At 37.3% G+C, this 17,684-nt stretch overlaps 1 protein-coding gene across 1 annotated transcript in view; it reads left to right on the forward strand.

Moving 5' to 3' along the window:
- The window catches only part of LOC308130942 (metabotropic glutamate receptor 4-like), a gene marked incomplete at both ends in the record, with an annotated part of 151,679 nt that overhangs the window by 121,958 nt on the left and 12,037 nt on the right, over positions 1–17,684 (forward strand). The window contains one exon of the mRNA XM_080497474.1: positions 10,089–10,289. Coding sequence (XP_080353600.1) covers positions 10,089–10,289 — 201 coding nt within the window. The remainder of the gene's footprint in view (positions 1–10,088; positions 10,290–17,684) is intronic.

Genomic DNA, 17,684 nt, shown 5'->3' on the forward strand with positions numbered 1-17,684 from the left:
ATAAAATGTTCAATGCACGGAAACGTCTTAAAACACCTCATAAAAAAAAGAACTGTTGAGGCATCTAAAAGTGTGTCTAGACCTTTCAAACGTTTTTTTTTTTTTTTTTTCCCTGTCCCAAGTTTCATGTGTCAGATGGGACAAATATGTCCAATCATCCTGTTGTCCACACAACAGCTTTCATTTCACTCCTGCTATACACCCATAAACCCAATCTCAAGTACGCCTTAAAACTTTAACTCGACTTTCTTCTGTTTTCACACAGTAACAACAGTAAGTGTGTACTGGGCTGTGAATGCAGCCAAAACGCGGATGACCAACAGCTCGATAGCACGCCTGAACGCATCGTATGTCCACACAAACACTGACGTTGATACTGCGCCTGTCACATCGTCCAGATGGTCTCTGGCATTCAAAATACTCACTGACCATGCTTATGAGCATGTCACCTTATTTCATAATCAGCTAATTAGAATTATTTGAACTGACCACACTTTGCATATATCATTTCCATTCATGTGTGTAAAAAACAGTCAGTTGACACTGAGCGAAATGTCATCTCTATCACTGTATTCGCTGTTGGAGGTTTGACTTGTGCACCCTTAATGAAGTCCTCTTGCTGTGAATCCTCTGTCTGTAATTCAAGGGCACATGAGTGGATAATTAGCGCCAGCAACTGATTTCCTCGCTGTGCATAACTTTTAACATTTTGCAATCAATGAGTGACTACTGACAAGGTGGATTGAGCCGTGAAGCTACACACTGCGGTGCACCGATTGTGGTCACATTTTGGTATCCAACCAAAGAGAAACAAGAGCCGAGAACTTGACGATTTAGAGCGTCCTCTACTTTTCATGGCGTCACAAAAACAAAAATTAGACAAGCAATGTTTCAGCATGACAACCAAACAAAGATTTTACTATACTGAAATCCATTCACACTCAATTGTCTAATGGATTTTATTTGTTTAATTCATCATTGTCAAGCATGTGATAAAGATCAGCCGACTGTATGATGGGTGCTCCTTGTGAAAGCAGTAGATTCAATTGAAATATGACACACACACACACACACACACACACACACACACACACACACACACACACACACACACACACACACACACACACACACACACACACACACACACACACACACACACACACACACACACACACACACACACACACACACACTCTTTAGCTAGTCTCATGAAGGAAACACTGACTACATGGATGTTACCACCTGCACTTTAATGTGCTCCTTTTCCTGGAAAGAAACCAAAGCAAAAAAAAAAAAAAGGTGTCTTCTTCAATTCAAAGGGAATATTACAAGCATGATGATACAGTATGACCTTGATCTTGAGATCATTATCTTCTTTTTGAATTTCAGGCTTTCCCATTATGGAAACTCCTCAAAGGCTGATGACAAATTAAAAAAAAAAGCACAGGTGCGGGGTTTATCTTCATTCACCACGATCAGAATGACGGAATCGTACTGACAATTTAGGAATTGAAAGATGATCCACGATATCAACAGAGCTAATTTTTCTTTCTTTACACACGCACCTGTACCACCATAGAAAACAATGAAATTTGGGGGGGAAAGTGAAATTGAAATACGGCGCCTCTCAATTTATGATCAGTTCACAAGCTTGATTAAGAATTGTATTTAAGGTTGAGTTGCGCCAGTGTTATTTACATTTCAATCCATATACTCATTTACACTATACATTCTTGTCTATATCAATTAATCTGAAGTCTGATATATGTATGTTTGTTGTATACACATGAGCTTGTTTCTGTGTCTGTTAGAAACAGGAGTTAACACAGTTTCCAACAAAAAACGTCCCTTTCGCAAGTCCAGACATTGAAGAAAACATATTTTGTATAACTGACAACAGAATATTAGGATGACCAATGAATATGGAACACTATTGTAACAACATCACACAGTGAAACCTTAATAATTATTAAACATTTAAATCAATATATTTCTGACTGTGTCAACAAAACCTAAACAAGCTAAAAACTTTGGAAAGGCAGAGTAGTTGGATTGGCTCAAATTATTACACAAGTGTATCAAATCAAGTGCCTGTAAGTGTGTATTGATGTTTGTAACACTAATATCTTGGTGTCTTCTGCCCTCGCAGACCACAACAGGAAAGAAGCCTCTCCATGTTAGTGTATTAAATGATTTGCTGTGACCACGCCTAAACGATAGAGAATAAAATATCTGATGAGAAAATAAAAACTAATGTAAAATTACAAGTTCATTAATTTTAACGTTGTCGACTAATGTAGCCTGCTGGTGTTGTGACAGTGCAATCAGTTCTCCACAGAAGGTTAACCATCACTGTCACAGCCGCAGAATACCGCCTGCATACGCTGATTATGGGACTATATCTGGCACGTTAGGCGCATGATCCACACGTTTTGATGCTGTCAGCTATCACTATTCCCCTCTGATTTTACCCATGTTCTTCTCTTCTGTTACTTCCCCTTCATCTCTGAGTGTTAATGAGAAGCATGAAAGAAGATGCGCGACTTGTGAAAACAGTCAAACACTCTTGCACGGATATAACGTGTACAGTAAATTATATTTATTCTGCTTTAATGGTTTGAACCTTGAACTCTGGCTGTGATCCCATTAACTAATAAATTGACCGCTTATATGACCAAACAGACGTCGCATACATATACATAAAACACTGACCAAAATAAGTCAAACTTTTCAAAAAACTGCTCTGTCTGTTTAGTCATATAAGCAGTCAATCTATTAGTAAGCAGACAGACAGACATAGTATTAAAACGAAGTCCAATGGGCAGATCAAACCCAATCTGCCAACTTGAGCTCAGAAGGACGATCACATGATGAATAAACAGATAAGATAGTTTGTGTGTCTGCCATGAGAACACAAACTATTGATGTCAATTCAAATGGTTCTTTGCCCGATGCAATTTTTGTACACTGACACATTCATGTCTACACATCCATCAGAAAATTGATGTTATTAATGAATCAATTTTTTTATTTTGAACAAACAAAATAAAAAATAAAGCAGACTTTTAGGAATAACACACTCCATATATACCAATCTGCTTTACATGTTCAAAGTGGGCTAGGAAGAAACATGAACCTATTAAATTGAACCTATTTGCAGCTTGTCGTTGTCTTTTTTGTCAAAAAATAATGTTTATCTTAATTTTCCGTCTTCACTTTGCGAGCTCAAAACGTTTAAAGATGAACTGGTTCTTTCCAAGCTCCTTCACCTTCATTGCGTTTCCTGATCAGAGTTTGTGACATTAAAAGATGTTGGGCTGCAAGTAAGTGTCATTCACAACTACTACGCCTATACGCATATGATGAAGATACGATAAGCAGATTTTCACATGTATGAGTGAGAACGTTGCTTCAGTGTGTCTGAAAGTGTTTCAGTCGTATGAGTAACAGCATTTCAGTTGTTGGTGTCAAAGATTTCACAAATATTTAAGAGCATTTCACTGGAGCATGTGAAGGATTAGCATTCTGTGTGAGTTCTTCAGCTGTGGATGTTAAAAGCTTTTCATATATATGTGTGCAATGTTTTCAGTATTGTATGCAAATGTGTTTTGTTTCAATATATAGCGTAAAGAAAAAGGTATGCACACCCTTTGAATCCCCCCCCATGAACCAATCTGCATTTAAGTCATGCGTGTAGACCAAAAACAATGTGCTGAAACTGATAAAACCAAAAAACAATTATCTTTCTCCCGTGGTGCTGCATCAAGTTAAGTCTTGACCTTGAGTGTGGGGCACCCGGGTTCAAATCCCAGTTGTGACAGGAAGTGACACGTACAAACTTGCAAAGTCTCCAGTGCAATTAGCAATAAATTGCTGTGGCGTCTCTTTCGAAGGACCGGTAATTTCATATCTGGGAGAAAGTAATGAAGCAGCACAAAGAGGCTTACTGTGATGATTTATCGGTGAGCCTTTTAAGTTGTGAATGTGAACGTTTCATTTTAAGCTAAAAGTGCTTTTCATTCATATGTGTAGTTTTCAGTATTGAAAATAAGTTATTACTGCTGAAAAGTGCATGTTTCCTGCATTGATCGGTTATTAGACAAATAGCACAATTATATTCAGACCCTTTTTAGATTAATCTAACTTTTCTTATCTGATTATTTCATATTACTCTGTGTTTTGACTATGCATGTTACAAATGTGTGACATGCTGGTATATTCTATCTGGTTGGACGGTCAAACATCAGAAGTGGCTCAAAACTCTAATAAGCATGTTTTAAGGGTTGAGAATCATAAACAGTCTACGAGTTATGATGATGAAAGTACACCTGCAAAATCCTGTCAATTGCAACAGCATAGGAGTACAACTGTACATTTTAGTCTGCACCTCAGTCAGTTAATGTGTGCATTTCAGTATTGCATGCAAATGTGTTTGTTTAAATAGATTTTGCTTATTTCCTCTGTGCTATTGGAGCCATATTTGGTCAAACCTGAATCCAAGTCACAAGTGCAAATGAAAAACAATCATATTTCAAGTCTTTTTTGAACACAGCTTGAAAATGAGACCGGGCTCTCAATTTTAAACACGGATCAAAGCTAATCTGCCAGTGGAAGAGGAAGACAATGATTTCCTTCCAGAAAGTAGCTTTTGTATTCCCCTGCTTGAAATGAAAACGTTTCTCTGAACTGGTCTTAAAACTAATTGTGTTTCTACTTAAAGGAGTGTGATTTGCATGCATGCCGGCAACGCACATCCACTCAGAATGGACTTCACGGTGAAGAAGAAGCTGCTTTGAGTAGTTAAACTTCCCAAGTCAAACATCTCTGTATACTCAATGATCTACTCAATGAGCATCAAATAAGAAGACAAGACTGATCTGTATTGAAGAAGGTTTGAAAGTCATTTATTTTTTACAAATAGCAATTTTATTCATTTAAATGCCATTTATGTCTTCGAACCTCCTGAGCTTATTTATAGAGAGCTTATAGACAGGAAGCTCAAAAAAAGAAAAACCTTTGTTTTTTTTAATGAGATTTCATTAAAGCCAATGCAATCTGACCTGCTTCAGAAGATTAATCAAAATAAGAATAGTGTTTCAGTGATTCAACTTTCATCATATGTTTCTTCTTTGGAATAACCTTTTAACTGATGATGATGATGATTATGCGAACGTCATTGTTCCATTGTTTAGGTTTTTCTTGAACAAATGTGTTTTATGTTTGATAAACCTGATCTGGCAGTAAAGAGGGAAGATAATGATTTCCTACCACAAAGCTGTTTTAGTATTCACCTGCTGAGAATGAGAAAGTTTCTCTGAACTTTCCTTGAAACTAATTGTGTTTCGACTTAAAAGATTGTAATTTGTATGCACACAGGTGATGCACATCTGTTAAGAATAGACTTAAGGGTCTCTCTTTGAGTAGTTAAACCTCAACAGTTTCCATACAATCAATGGCCATGGGTTGAACAATTCAATCAGAAAGAAACATAATATAACATTTTTAAGTGACTCAACTTTTTTTGTGGAAATATCATATCATTTTCATTTTCGACGCCCGACTGAAAGGAACTTTTAAACATTCAGAGGCTTGTCACTGATGTTAAACATCCTCTTCTGCACCAGCAAATACTTGAGAGCATATAGATAAAAAGACAACAAACAAAAACCTATTCATCTGTGTAGAGCTGGCACTTGTTAAAATAAAGCGTCTCTGCTGGGATGACAAATGGCAAGCCACAGAGATCTTACAAGCCTCGCAAAACAAAATACGATTCCATTCTATTATCTGATTCATGCATTAATTTTTTTCATATTTTATTATTTGTTATCTAATCATAATGCGCAGTTTACATTATCTTGTGTTGTGCCATGCTGCCCGCAAGCGAGGCGGTGAAAAGGCCAAGCTTCTGTTGAGCAACACGGAGGTTAACTTTAATTGAAAGAAACAATACAAAGTCAAATATTGCTTCCGTGATGACAGCAAGAACAGCATTTAAATTATATATTTGTGCATAATTATGACCAAATGTCCAGGCAACAAAACAGCTCCTTGATAATTAGGTGGACGCTTGTGAAAGCACGGAGGAGCCAATTTTCACGAGAGCACACAAATCTCCACAATAGATTGGTTCTGGTCACTTGGCACACTTTTATTTTTTTGTCATTACAAATCATTGACATGAGTTATTATTCAAAATTACCTTTTTGAAGTCATTTTGTTTCAGCTCAAACTAGGTGCTGCAACACAAATCACTCAACTGTCAAACAATTAACTCTCGTGTTGAACAGAGTAAAACATTTAAAAGGTTTATTTTGATTTTAATTTGAAAATAGATTTATAATTTCAATTTTCAGTACTATGGTCATGACGTCAGGGCTGCACGTTGGTGGTGTGGTTAAATCTTAATGCACACAAGAAAAAAAACTATTTGATTGAGGGATTGGGCTTTTTTCTTGCTTGAGTTTGCACGGTTTCCCTGGGGGGTATATAGGTTTTTAAACCCTCAAGCCAACTCCCATAATCCGAATATATACATACATGAGGGTAGTTGATGTGCCTCAATTCCCTACAGATGTGGACACATGTCCCATGATTCATGTGATTTAATGCAGATCTGATCCAAAGGTGAAGGTGAAATTGTTCATATAAAGGAGAAAAATGATGATCTCCCAATCAGAACACATTTAATGAGATTATCAAAAACATGACTATGGAAACGCATTTCAGTGTGTGGGTTTATTTTGCCAGACCCACAATGGACTACAAACCTGTTCAGTGTATTCAGCTTTTTTGCCTGTGAGTGCTTACCAGCATGCGATCCGTAAGAAATGTTGTACGTGATCAGAACTGCATTGGTCATGTTAATTCAAAAAATAAACTAACCTATTCAACATAAATAACAAAGTCTGTCCACGTACTCTCACACTGAAGTAGTCTATCCTTTAATATAGTTTGTTTTCTCAATTGGGAGTCTTCTCAACATCTGTCACTCAATCGAAAATGTTATTTCTTCTCTTGCCAAGCAGAGTACAAAAGCAGAGAGTAATTATTCCAAAAATGCATTAGCCGTCAAAACACAAAGAAACAGAGTGACACGCCATTTACTGAGCTGATGCTAAGGAACCTCCACTCGAACATGTCTGCGTTTTTAGTTTGACTTTAATAAGCCCTTAAGACACTGTCACAGAGAATGAGGACGTGTCACATGTTATCTGAAACCTTCAAAAATCACTTGTCCTCTTTGTCATTTCTCCTCTGGGTTGGTTTGGAGTCTTCTGTAATTCATATGCTCTCTGACAGGGTGTCTTCTAAAAGATGTTTGTCACAATCAGGCCAATTAAGGGAATTTACACTGCAGACAATTACACATTATCAATCAAAGAGATATAAAAAATAAGTACTATCTACTGCAGGCACACAATAGGCCGGCTTAAAATAAATGCATTTTAAATAGGAGCTCTGTAAAACGGTGCACGTGTGTTTAGTCAGCTGTCTTCACAGCTGTACCAGGACAAGAATATGTGTTGGAACAAAGTGAGATCGGTGAGCAGGGTTACTTTGCTGATTATTCTCTCAAGTCTGTATTATTTTGGTCTTTGAGGGATGAATATGGGAGAAAAAAAAAATCACAAGGACACTTTTCAGCTGAATTTTCAGATAAATCAAAAACTATGCATCTCTTCATTTGTAACCTTACCTGCATTCTCCAAGTTATACATCAGAGGGCTAAAACAATACACACTCACACCGATGAGGAGTTAGAACAAGGGTCTCAAACTCCTGGCCCGTCGCTAATGAATACTCTGCCATGCTACTCACGCCATCATTCTTTCCTTTTTTTTTTTCTAATATATTGCAATCCACTGTTTCAATCTGTGCTTCCACATTTTAAATTTGTTGTTAAAGTTTTATGTGTCTGCTCCCTTTTCACATAAGTCGCCACGGTGAGTCACTGCAAAATGCAAATGCCCTTCCTGCCTTCATACGATGCTTTCCATTCTTCCTCTGTTTGAATAGTTTGATTTCTTTAATTGTTCTTTAGGTGCCAGCAGTGCTTTGTATGGTATTCTGTCACAAATAATGTCTTTGATAATTAAAGAAAAATCATTGTTTTTCATCTTTATTGGTCAGTTCTGGGATATCCACAACGAATCATGATTAGCATTCTAATGGGCAGTTGTACACTGAAAGTATTTCCTGATATATCACAGAGTGGGATTCAAACTCTGACCTTTCACTCAGAGCTTATTAACTTTGAGGCAATCACTTGTCACTATTTTATAAAAAAAAAAATATATACATATATATAATTTTATATGTAATTGCTCCAATTATCACACTTCCTCTCGAAGCAGTAACTGCGTCACCCTGCTATCTGGCAGAGCACTGGTTAATAAAAAGGCTCAAGTTGCTAATCGAAACCCTGTTTGACGATTAACACATTTTCAAAGCCCAACAACAACGCCAGCCATGATGAATGTACACCTGTCATAACTAATTACATTAATACTGAAGAATGATTATGCCCGTCTTGCCGCGTCTTCCTCTCCTCCTCTGCCACTCTATCACACTCCACGCTCATGATTAATAGATTGGAGGGACACGTGACTTCGGGGGGGGTATAACACTTAAAGATCACATAAACAAAAACCCGTGAGTGGTTTCCTGTCTGCACTAACAAATAACATTGCTGATGAAACTTCATGTGATTTCATGCTAAACCTTATTTGTTCATGCAAATGTTTGCACAAAACGATGGAGGCTGCACGATGGACTATTTTGAATTTTGTGAAGGGGAATTCTGTGATTGATGTCTGGAAGAATAAGGCATTCAATTAGCGGTGAACAGGAACAATTCACTGCTGGTTTCTGTATAAAATAAAACCAGAGGAGGGAAAAAAAGAGAGATGGTTTCACAATTGAGTAATCAGTCCTCTTGAAAGGTTATCATTAGCTTGGTTTTTACACATCCAGCAATCATTGTTCCTACATTTTTCATTGATCGTCAGGCAGCGAATAAATGTTCTTGTCATAACTGCCTCTCAAGACGGCAGCGACTCGTCTCATAAAAGTGACAGGAGATGTATATGTAAAAGATCTATCTATAATCGGGACGCAAAATGTGGTGATACATGGTGTGTGTGTGTGTGTGTGTGTGTGTGTGTGTGTGTGTGTGTGTGTGTGTGTGTGTGTGTGTGTGTGTGTGTGTGTGTGTGTGTGTGTGTAATAGTAAGAAATCAATAATGAGTAACAATGTTATTCTTGATTCTAATAAAAACATTTAGAACTGACGTTTTCTGTGTAAATTTAGTAAAATCACTATATCATTATATTCATCATAATCATGTATTTACAATAGGAGATACCATGGTGTAGTGTTTAGCAGGCTGCCTCACAACGGGAATATATCGAGTCCAGGCCTATGAGCCTTTTTGTGCCCATCTTCTCCCTTTGTGCAGGTAGGTCATTTCTAGTTTCCTCCCACAGTTTGAAGATGATATGTGATCCTAAATTGTCTGTATGTGTGAATGTGAGTGTGTGATTGTCTTACTTTCTGTAATTATCTGAGAACTGACTGAAGACCTAAAGGTGTACGTTTCCTTTATTATGACCCAAATTCATGTTATTAAGATAAAGTGGTATAAAAGAAGGATAAAATAAGAATATCATCAAATATCAAAGTCAAAACTAGTGTAACACATGTGATTACTTACACTTTCATTTATACATATTAAACACCAACACATTATTGAATGTGGCCTGAAAGCTGTTAATAATTAGATCTTGATGAATGGAAGAGAATATTAATGAAAATGTATTTAATCTTTTCTGTATCATTCGCTGGTGAAGTAGCACTGACTACTACAAAGGGGCGGACAGAAAAATGAAGCATCAGAAGGAGGGAAGCAGAAACTAGGGGGAGAAAATTAAGACCATTCCCTTTGCAAATATCTCCGCTGGCTACCTGGGTAGACCTAAATCAGTGATGTTAAATCAATCGAGAAGGTTGAAGACATCCAGGTAGCTTAAAGAGAGATGGAATATCATGAATCGGTTGTAATGTGCATGTTGTTGTCTTTCAGATCATGAGCGGATCGGGAAAGATTCATCCTACGAACAGGAAGGGAAAGTCCAGTTTGTGATAGACGCTGTTTATGCCATGGCTCACGCTCTGCACAACATGCACAAGGACCTCTGCACTGGAAAAGTTGGCCTCTGCTCCAAGATGGAAACCATCAACGGGACCCTGCTGCTCAAATACATCCGCAATGTCAACTTCACAGGTTTGTATTTTCACTCCCGTTAATGGCTGATAAGCTGCACATATTGAGCACAACTTGTTTTTTGTTTTTTTTTGTTTAGTTTACAAATTTTTTTGGGAGAGAAATAATTTAACTCAAGTAATGTTTCAAGCATTATATTGCAAAATACTAAGTAGAAAACATCACAAGAAATCACTTCATGTGCACAGGAACAACATTTGACAGCTGCAACAAATCTGAGGAATTAGTGTGGCGATATCTGAGGCATTAGTGTATGTCCTATTTTTAGCTTCACTGACATGCTCGTGCAGAGCCTTTGTGAGGAGACAGCGGTCTCCAATTATCAGGCAACTGAATGTAAATTATTGCCGGCAAGCATAAGAAGCCGTGAGCCGTAGGAGGGTTGACAATCACCAACAGAACAACATGTTTTATCATAGCTGATGATGCGCGGGAGCTGTGCTTTGTGAGATTTCCCGCCTTATCTTGTCAACACTGAATTGCCCACGCAGGAGATCTCCTGCTGCAAGTGCATGGGCTGCAGAGTTTAAAACAAAATTTACATAAAGGAGAGCAGGAACAGAGTAATCAAAGAAGGAATGAAAAGTTTTTGGGCGGTTGATGACAACATTCTTTTCGTCGTGGGTAACACAACATTAACGTTGAACACATGGTGGTATGTCACATAGCATTGACTCAGGCTATCATGATATATCACGATACTGTCTCATTGAGCACAGTGGCCTCTTTTAGTGGCCATCTGCCTCCAGGCTTTTCGTAAAAGGCACATGATTGTGTGAATACCAGGAGTTATGTTTGTAGGAAACAGGAAAGCATGGAGGTGGTAGCATCATGCTGTGGGGACGTTTGTTAACAGCAGGTCATGGGAGACGAGTCAGGATAGAGGAGAAGATGAGTGCAGCAATGCACTGACACTTCCTGGTTAATATCCTGCTCCAGAGTGCTCTGGACTTCATACTTGAGTTCACCTTTCAGCACGATAATGACCCAACGCACAACTAAGATATCAAAGGAGTGTCTTCATTACAACCTTGTGAATGTCCTTGACTCGCCCAGCCAGAAGTTAGACTTGAAACCAAATGAATATCTCTGGAGAGATCTGAAAATGACTGCACACTGACACTTCCCATCCAACCTGGTGGAGCTTGAGAGGTGCTGCAAAGACAAATAGAGCAAATCTGCCCAAAGACACTGTAGGTGTGTCAAGGTTGTAGCGCCATATTCATAAATATCTGTAATTGCTGTCAAAGGTGCATCAACAAAGCATTGAGAAAAGACTGTGAATACATCTCAGAAACTTTTTTCTCATATTGCGATTATGGGATATTTTGTGTAGAATATTAAAGGAAGAAAGAAACTGAATTTAATCGCTGTGGGTATGCACTGTATGTTATCAAATGCTAATTTTTACAGTCTTATTACTTTTTAAATACCACCATTCAATTCAATTGTATTTATATTGCTCAAATAACAACATATCCATCCCAAGGCATTTTGACAGAAAAAAAATACAAATATTGCACATAGTTGAGTGGAAAAGGAAGACACCTTTGCAGACCCAGGATCAAAGGTGGTAACTTTTCGCTATCCCAGTTGTTTCTAAAGGGGGGAGAGAGAGAAAGAGAGAGCCACAGGCATACAACTTGTCTTCAGAAGGGAAGCTAATCCACTCGCTGCAGATGTCATTGCTGTGTATTGCGACAATCTAAGCTATGATCCCTGCAAGTCTCCACCTAGATATTGAAGTAACTGCTCCCTTCCTGAGGATTAATAAAGATTAAATCATGTATAGTATAATATACACACATTTAATTACCTCCATGTTTAAAAAATAACCAATCATGGTGGAAATAGCTAAAAAAAAAATATTTTTCAAGTATTATTTCAATGATGATATAATTTGGGCTGCATTTCAATATTGTCTTTTCCATTTTTCCATATATTACTGGCTTCACTCCCAGTAGGCACTAACATCAATACGACCTTGAGCAGTAGAACTGAACCATAATGTTCTGCTTTATGCCACCTGTGTACAATAATATATTTAATTATTCTTATTCCTGTCAAATGACCCAACACACAGACGTGGACTGCATGAGTGTCTTTCCTGTATGTGTGTGGGCATGAAGTGTTGGAATGATTAACATAATATGACACATGCACTATAATGTCATCGGTAGCATCTTATAATGGCTTTAGCATGAAATATCTACAGTGGCCTGAACATGTCGTGACTGCACCAGGGAGAGCTGCACTTAAGGCTTTTTTTTTATTTGGTTGAGTTTGTTTGAATGTTAGATCAACCGAAATAGCATACATTTCTAATTATCACTCTGTGAATCCACACATTTTGAAGGCTGCTAAAACTATAGTAAGTCTAATCTAATCATAATTACGGGTTGTTTAGAATCATCTTGATAAAGAAGTTCCCAACAAATGAAAGTGCTAATTAAAAGCTTACATTTACAGCATAACTTTATACAAGTATGATTATTATAAAAAGTAAGATTCGCAATTAATTACAGATTGAACATGTACAAGAGAACATAAGTAGCATGTACATGAATATGACACAATAGCTCCTGATGTAATCATAAAATTGCAAGCCTAATACAGTCCAACTTAGGGTTGGTTGGTTGAGATAATTACATGACAGATGAGTAGAAGGTCATGCAATCAAGCTGAATGCAACACAAAAGGTTTTGTACAGTTAAAACCTACTCTACCCCCACACATGATTATATAGTAACACGTACACGCTTTTGACAATTAAAGTCTAGGATCACTGGGTGAGGGGCTGCCGCAGCACAACTGAGTACATGATAGGAATGGATTTATGGAACATTTTGAAATTAATGAAAGTACTGAAACATCCAAAGGGTAACTCCTACACTACTTTCTTTAAATCTATGACCTCTCCATAGTGTATTCTGCCCTCACCAATAGTCAGGTGGGATCATCTGCTGCCTCCCAAGACCCTACGTTGCATAAGTCGATAGATATGGAATTTCCAACTGAAAGTTCTCAAAGAGGAATGAAACACATGAAGCCTGACTTACTGAGATCCTGGATAAAATGTACTTGATTACATTGTCATGCATACTGTACTTTCAGTCTTCGTCCATTTTAGTTTTTTGGTTGATCAACAAAGAATAATATCATGGGTGACATCATACGCCAACAGGAGCATTCAAATGAGGATTTTACATTCATTAGAACCTGTTGACATGGAAATGATTTGCTGGAAATGGTGAAATGGTATCATTCCCATGTTTATTTCATGGAGTGATCAGGGAGAAAACTGAGCTTCCATCAGCACAAAATTACATGTAGTGTCATGGATATATTGGTGCAGTTATATATATTTATTTTTTAACTTTTTTTTTTCAAACAAAGATTGTAAGACCTAAAAACGAGTGCAACAAAAACATCTTGAGAAACAGGCCAATAAAAGCCATGGTAACACTGCAGCATCTGTGCAAATGTTTTCAGATGCTACAAATTACATTGCATATTCTAAATTAATGTATTAGAATAAACTCACACCATTTTGCACAATCTCGCTGATACACCCTATATTCCATATCCATGATGGTAAATGAGCTATATTGGTAGTGTGTGTTTTAGAGCGCGTTTCAGTCATGACACACGGTGTGGCCCATTAGTACAGTCAATCCAGATGTGTGCACAGTATTCAGTCTCCATCTGTTTTTTTGTTTTTTTTTTAATATGCGTAAAGCGTAGATCAGAACCAACGTGAGCCTGAAAATTGTCTGAATGAGATGGCAAGGCAAATTAATGGATGCAGCAGTTATTTTGGAACCCTGCACTGTAGTGAACAAAGAGAATAAGAGTAGCACTGTCATTACAGCCAAATCACCTCATTGGGAGGAGGCTGTTGTTTAAACATGGGTTTTCACAACTTGTGAAACCTTGATTTGTTTCCCCATTTCGGAATGTCAAATACAATTTTACTATTCAAACCACAATCAACCAATTTATTCGTATCCTGTCACTGATGACTTTGGTCTGCATTGCTTGCACCTCATAACCACGGCTCATTCAGAGGAAAGTATGAGCCTTCAATCACATACAAGATTAACCAATCTGTCACACAATTGTAAAATGAGCTTCTCAGTACCATAAAACCTCACAGCAATGTTGAAGAACTGCAGAGGATGAAGTTAAAAAGGAAAATTAAAGGATCTACAGACAAAATGGATCTATGCATACTTAATCAAAGGGCTTATTTTTCTGAAAGAATGAATACATATGTTTAGAGTTTTTTTTCTTTTTCCATAATGCAAAACATTGTGTCATTGAACAGGCACCAAAATGTTAATGTATATAGTAAAAAGTATTTAAAAGCACAGTTTAATATGTCGAGGTTATCTATTATTTTGTAGCAAATACAGATCTGCCATCTGAGAGCAGAAAAACAAAGAACAAAGCAGCTCAAATATCAAGGACGAGTATCTGAAAATGTTTTTTTTTTTTAAATCAAGTGAAAGTTAAGTTTCGATGATTGATAATTGTGTGTGCATGATAGAAGGGATGATGATGATGATGATGATGCATCTACTGTATATAATTGGTTCAGTCTCCATGCAAGAACTCGAACTTGCTGTGAGGTGACCAAGCAAACTGCTAAAATCATGTCCAATGAATTGAGCATGCAAGACTTTTTGAATAATGATGCAACCAACATAACCCTCATTGTTGGGGTCAGTAAAGCTCAACTTGACACTTCTGCTTGTAGCAGTTAGTTTTCATCTCTAATGGATCCTGAAAGGAAACTCTGCAGCACTCAGCAGTGTTTTACTCTAGGCTCCATCTTCAAAGTCAAAACATTGTTTACCTGTTCCAGAGTCTGCTTATTACTATGTAAGCAGGTCAGCCCTCATTTGTGTGAAATTCCAGCCCCCAAAAAAAGACTGAAGCTATATTTGTTAAGTATTATAAGATAGATCAATTCTCATAGTGCAGCACTTTTAAAATAAAGTGCTGCATAAAAGGGATGTGTTACGGAATCAAGCTTCATTTCTTAAATAATTCTTCTATTCATATTACTGGAAGGCTTGTCAGCACTGAAGCCAATGGGTTTACAACAGGGATAGCTTAAAAAAAAAGAAAAATCAATGTTACACATTACCGGAAAAACAGCCTGTGCTGGCTTTGCTTTTAAGACTCTTTCCTTGCAGGAAAGGAGAATTTAAAAGGTTTGTAGGGGAACAACAGGGATATCCATATTATCCCCAGTGCACTCTGGGATTGTCCATATGGATCTATACTTACTAAAGGGAGCAGAAAACAAGCACCACACACAGTGGATGAAGTTGATATTTATTGATGTGTGGTATTAGCGCTGTAATCCCTGTAAAGCTGAAGGAAACTGGCTACATTCAACATAAACACAAGCTCTACAATACTTAACATATTTCCCGAGGATGTGAAAATTTATTAGGCATAAATCGGACAGAAAAATGTTGTGAAACATGTCTACAGTTTTAGATGTTTCTTTAGGATATGAACAGATTTGTCAATAGCTGGCAGTTTCCCGAAAGTCTTTAAGTTGTAACTCAAGAACGTCCTTACTGGCAGGATCACACAAACAATATATGGCAATTTTGTCAAATACTACGACAAGCAATTAAACACTTTTCAGAAAATCCACTCTGGATACACTGTAAAAATAACATTGTTTATCTCTCCGACCACCCGATAAAAAGGACGGCAATTTATGTGTGGACAATGTACATAAACTGCTGAATAATGGATCTCCCTTGTTTCAGGAACTATGAATATGAAAGAGGACAGTAAATTCTGATGGTATGAAACAGTTGGAAAGCGTTATTAATCAAAGTGATAATCTGCCGAAGCACTGTGCCTTGTGCTTTCTTCCAAACTAAATGGTAAACAACTGTTTGAGAAACTGGCCATCTTATACAGTAGAAAAGAGGGTCTTTTGTAGCTTTTGGCCAAAGCTTTGGCATTTTCTAACAAACAAAGCAGAAGAAATATACTTGTAATTGTACTGAAAGAAAATGGTGTCTAAATGCCACCTCCATAGCTTTCATTGGAGAATCTGTTTACCATTTCCATGTGTTTTTTGTATTAATTTGTCAACAGCCTCCATTTCTCAGGGCTTTGGAGAATGGCTTTTAATGAAGAGAAAGAAACAGCAAGGCAACGATCACAACAAATTAAAAAAATATATATACATTTTTTTCACTATCATGTTTTTTTTTTAAGCATAGCTTTTAAAATGTCCAATTCAAAGAATCTTACAACTGTAAACCATAAATTAAGACTTCTCAATTGCAATATCTAAATGTTAATCATGTTTTTCTTTTTTTTTTTTCATGTGAAGTGAAAATTCATGATTGCAATCCTACAAAGACACCCCATGTCACTAAAAGTAAAAATGATTAAAAAAAAAATAAATAAAAAAAATCCTCACTAATAGAATAGTGTTTAAAAATAAACAAATAAAAGCAGGTGGTTACAATTTGCTGGCTGTGCATGTGCAAAGACAAGTTGTGAGGTGAAAATAATCGATTAGGGCAATCAAATTAGTAGAAGCGTACATCCCACTCAATTCCCTGTATCGCTGAGAGTCACAGGAAAATCTTGATAATTGCAGAGACTGCCTCCCGTTGTCTCAGACATGCCCTGTGGATGATACTAATGCAATTAAATCCTGTGGGTTTTGATGAGACCTCTGACAAACACAAATACGCGTCAGGGGGAAAAAGTGAGGTTCACAGGTTTCCAACTCTGACACAGGTTCTAGCAACAATCAACAATCAATACTGTGACCTATTAAAAGGGGAGCAAAACGTAAATAAATAAACAAAAAACACTTTATACATGTGACAGAGGGGAGAGGAGTCAATACTTTGGATTGCAGCTCCCAAGCAGTGCTGGGAAATAGAACCTAACGTCCAGACTGAATATATAGCCTTTTTTCAGTTATTCAAAAACTTCTCTCTTCAATTTATTAGCTGTAAATTTTGCTGTGCACAAAATCTAAATCGTCTCATTTCTCTTCAAGTTAACCCATCCCGTTATTTTCTTGCATTTTTCACCCAACATTTCAACATGTGATAGAATTGCTGAGTTTGAGGACGTTTCATCAAAAGAGGAGAAGTGAATTTGGCAGAAGGCAGGAGCAAACAGACACAGATTGGGATGCTATTAATGGCCCTTTCCTCAGAGAAGCTTTATGGCGGGGGCTCTCATCACTAAATCCACATTTCCTCACAACAGTTTTTTTATTTTTTTATAACAAGTTGCCGAGAGACAGGAAGCAGAGACACGGGAGAGATCTCAAAGTGGTCATCAAAATCAGTGCCGTCGTTAGTTAGCCGTCTGAGCGGGGACCTTGTGGATAAC

This window comes from Blennius ocellaris (genome assembly GCF_963422515.1).
Source record: "Blennius ocellaris genome assembly, chromosome: 5".
Lineage (NCBI taxonomy): Eukaryota > Metazoa > Chordata > Actinopteri > Blenniiformes > Blenniidae > Blennius > Blennius ocellaris.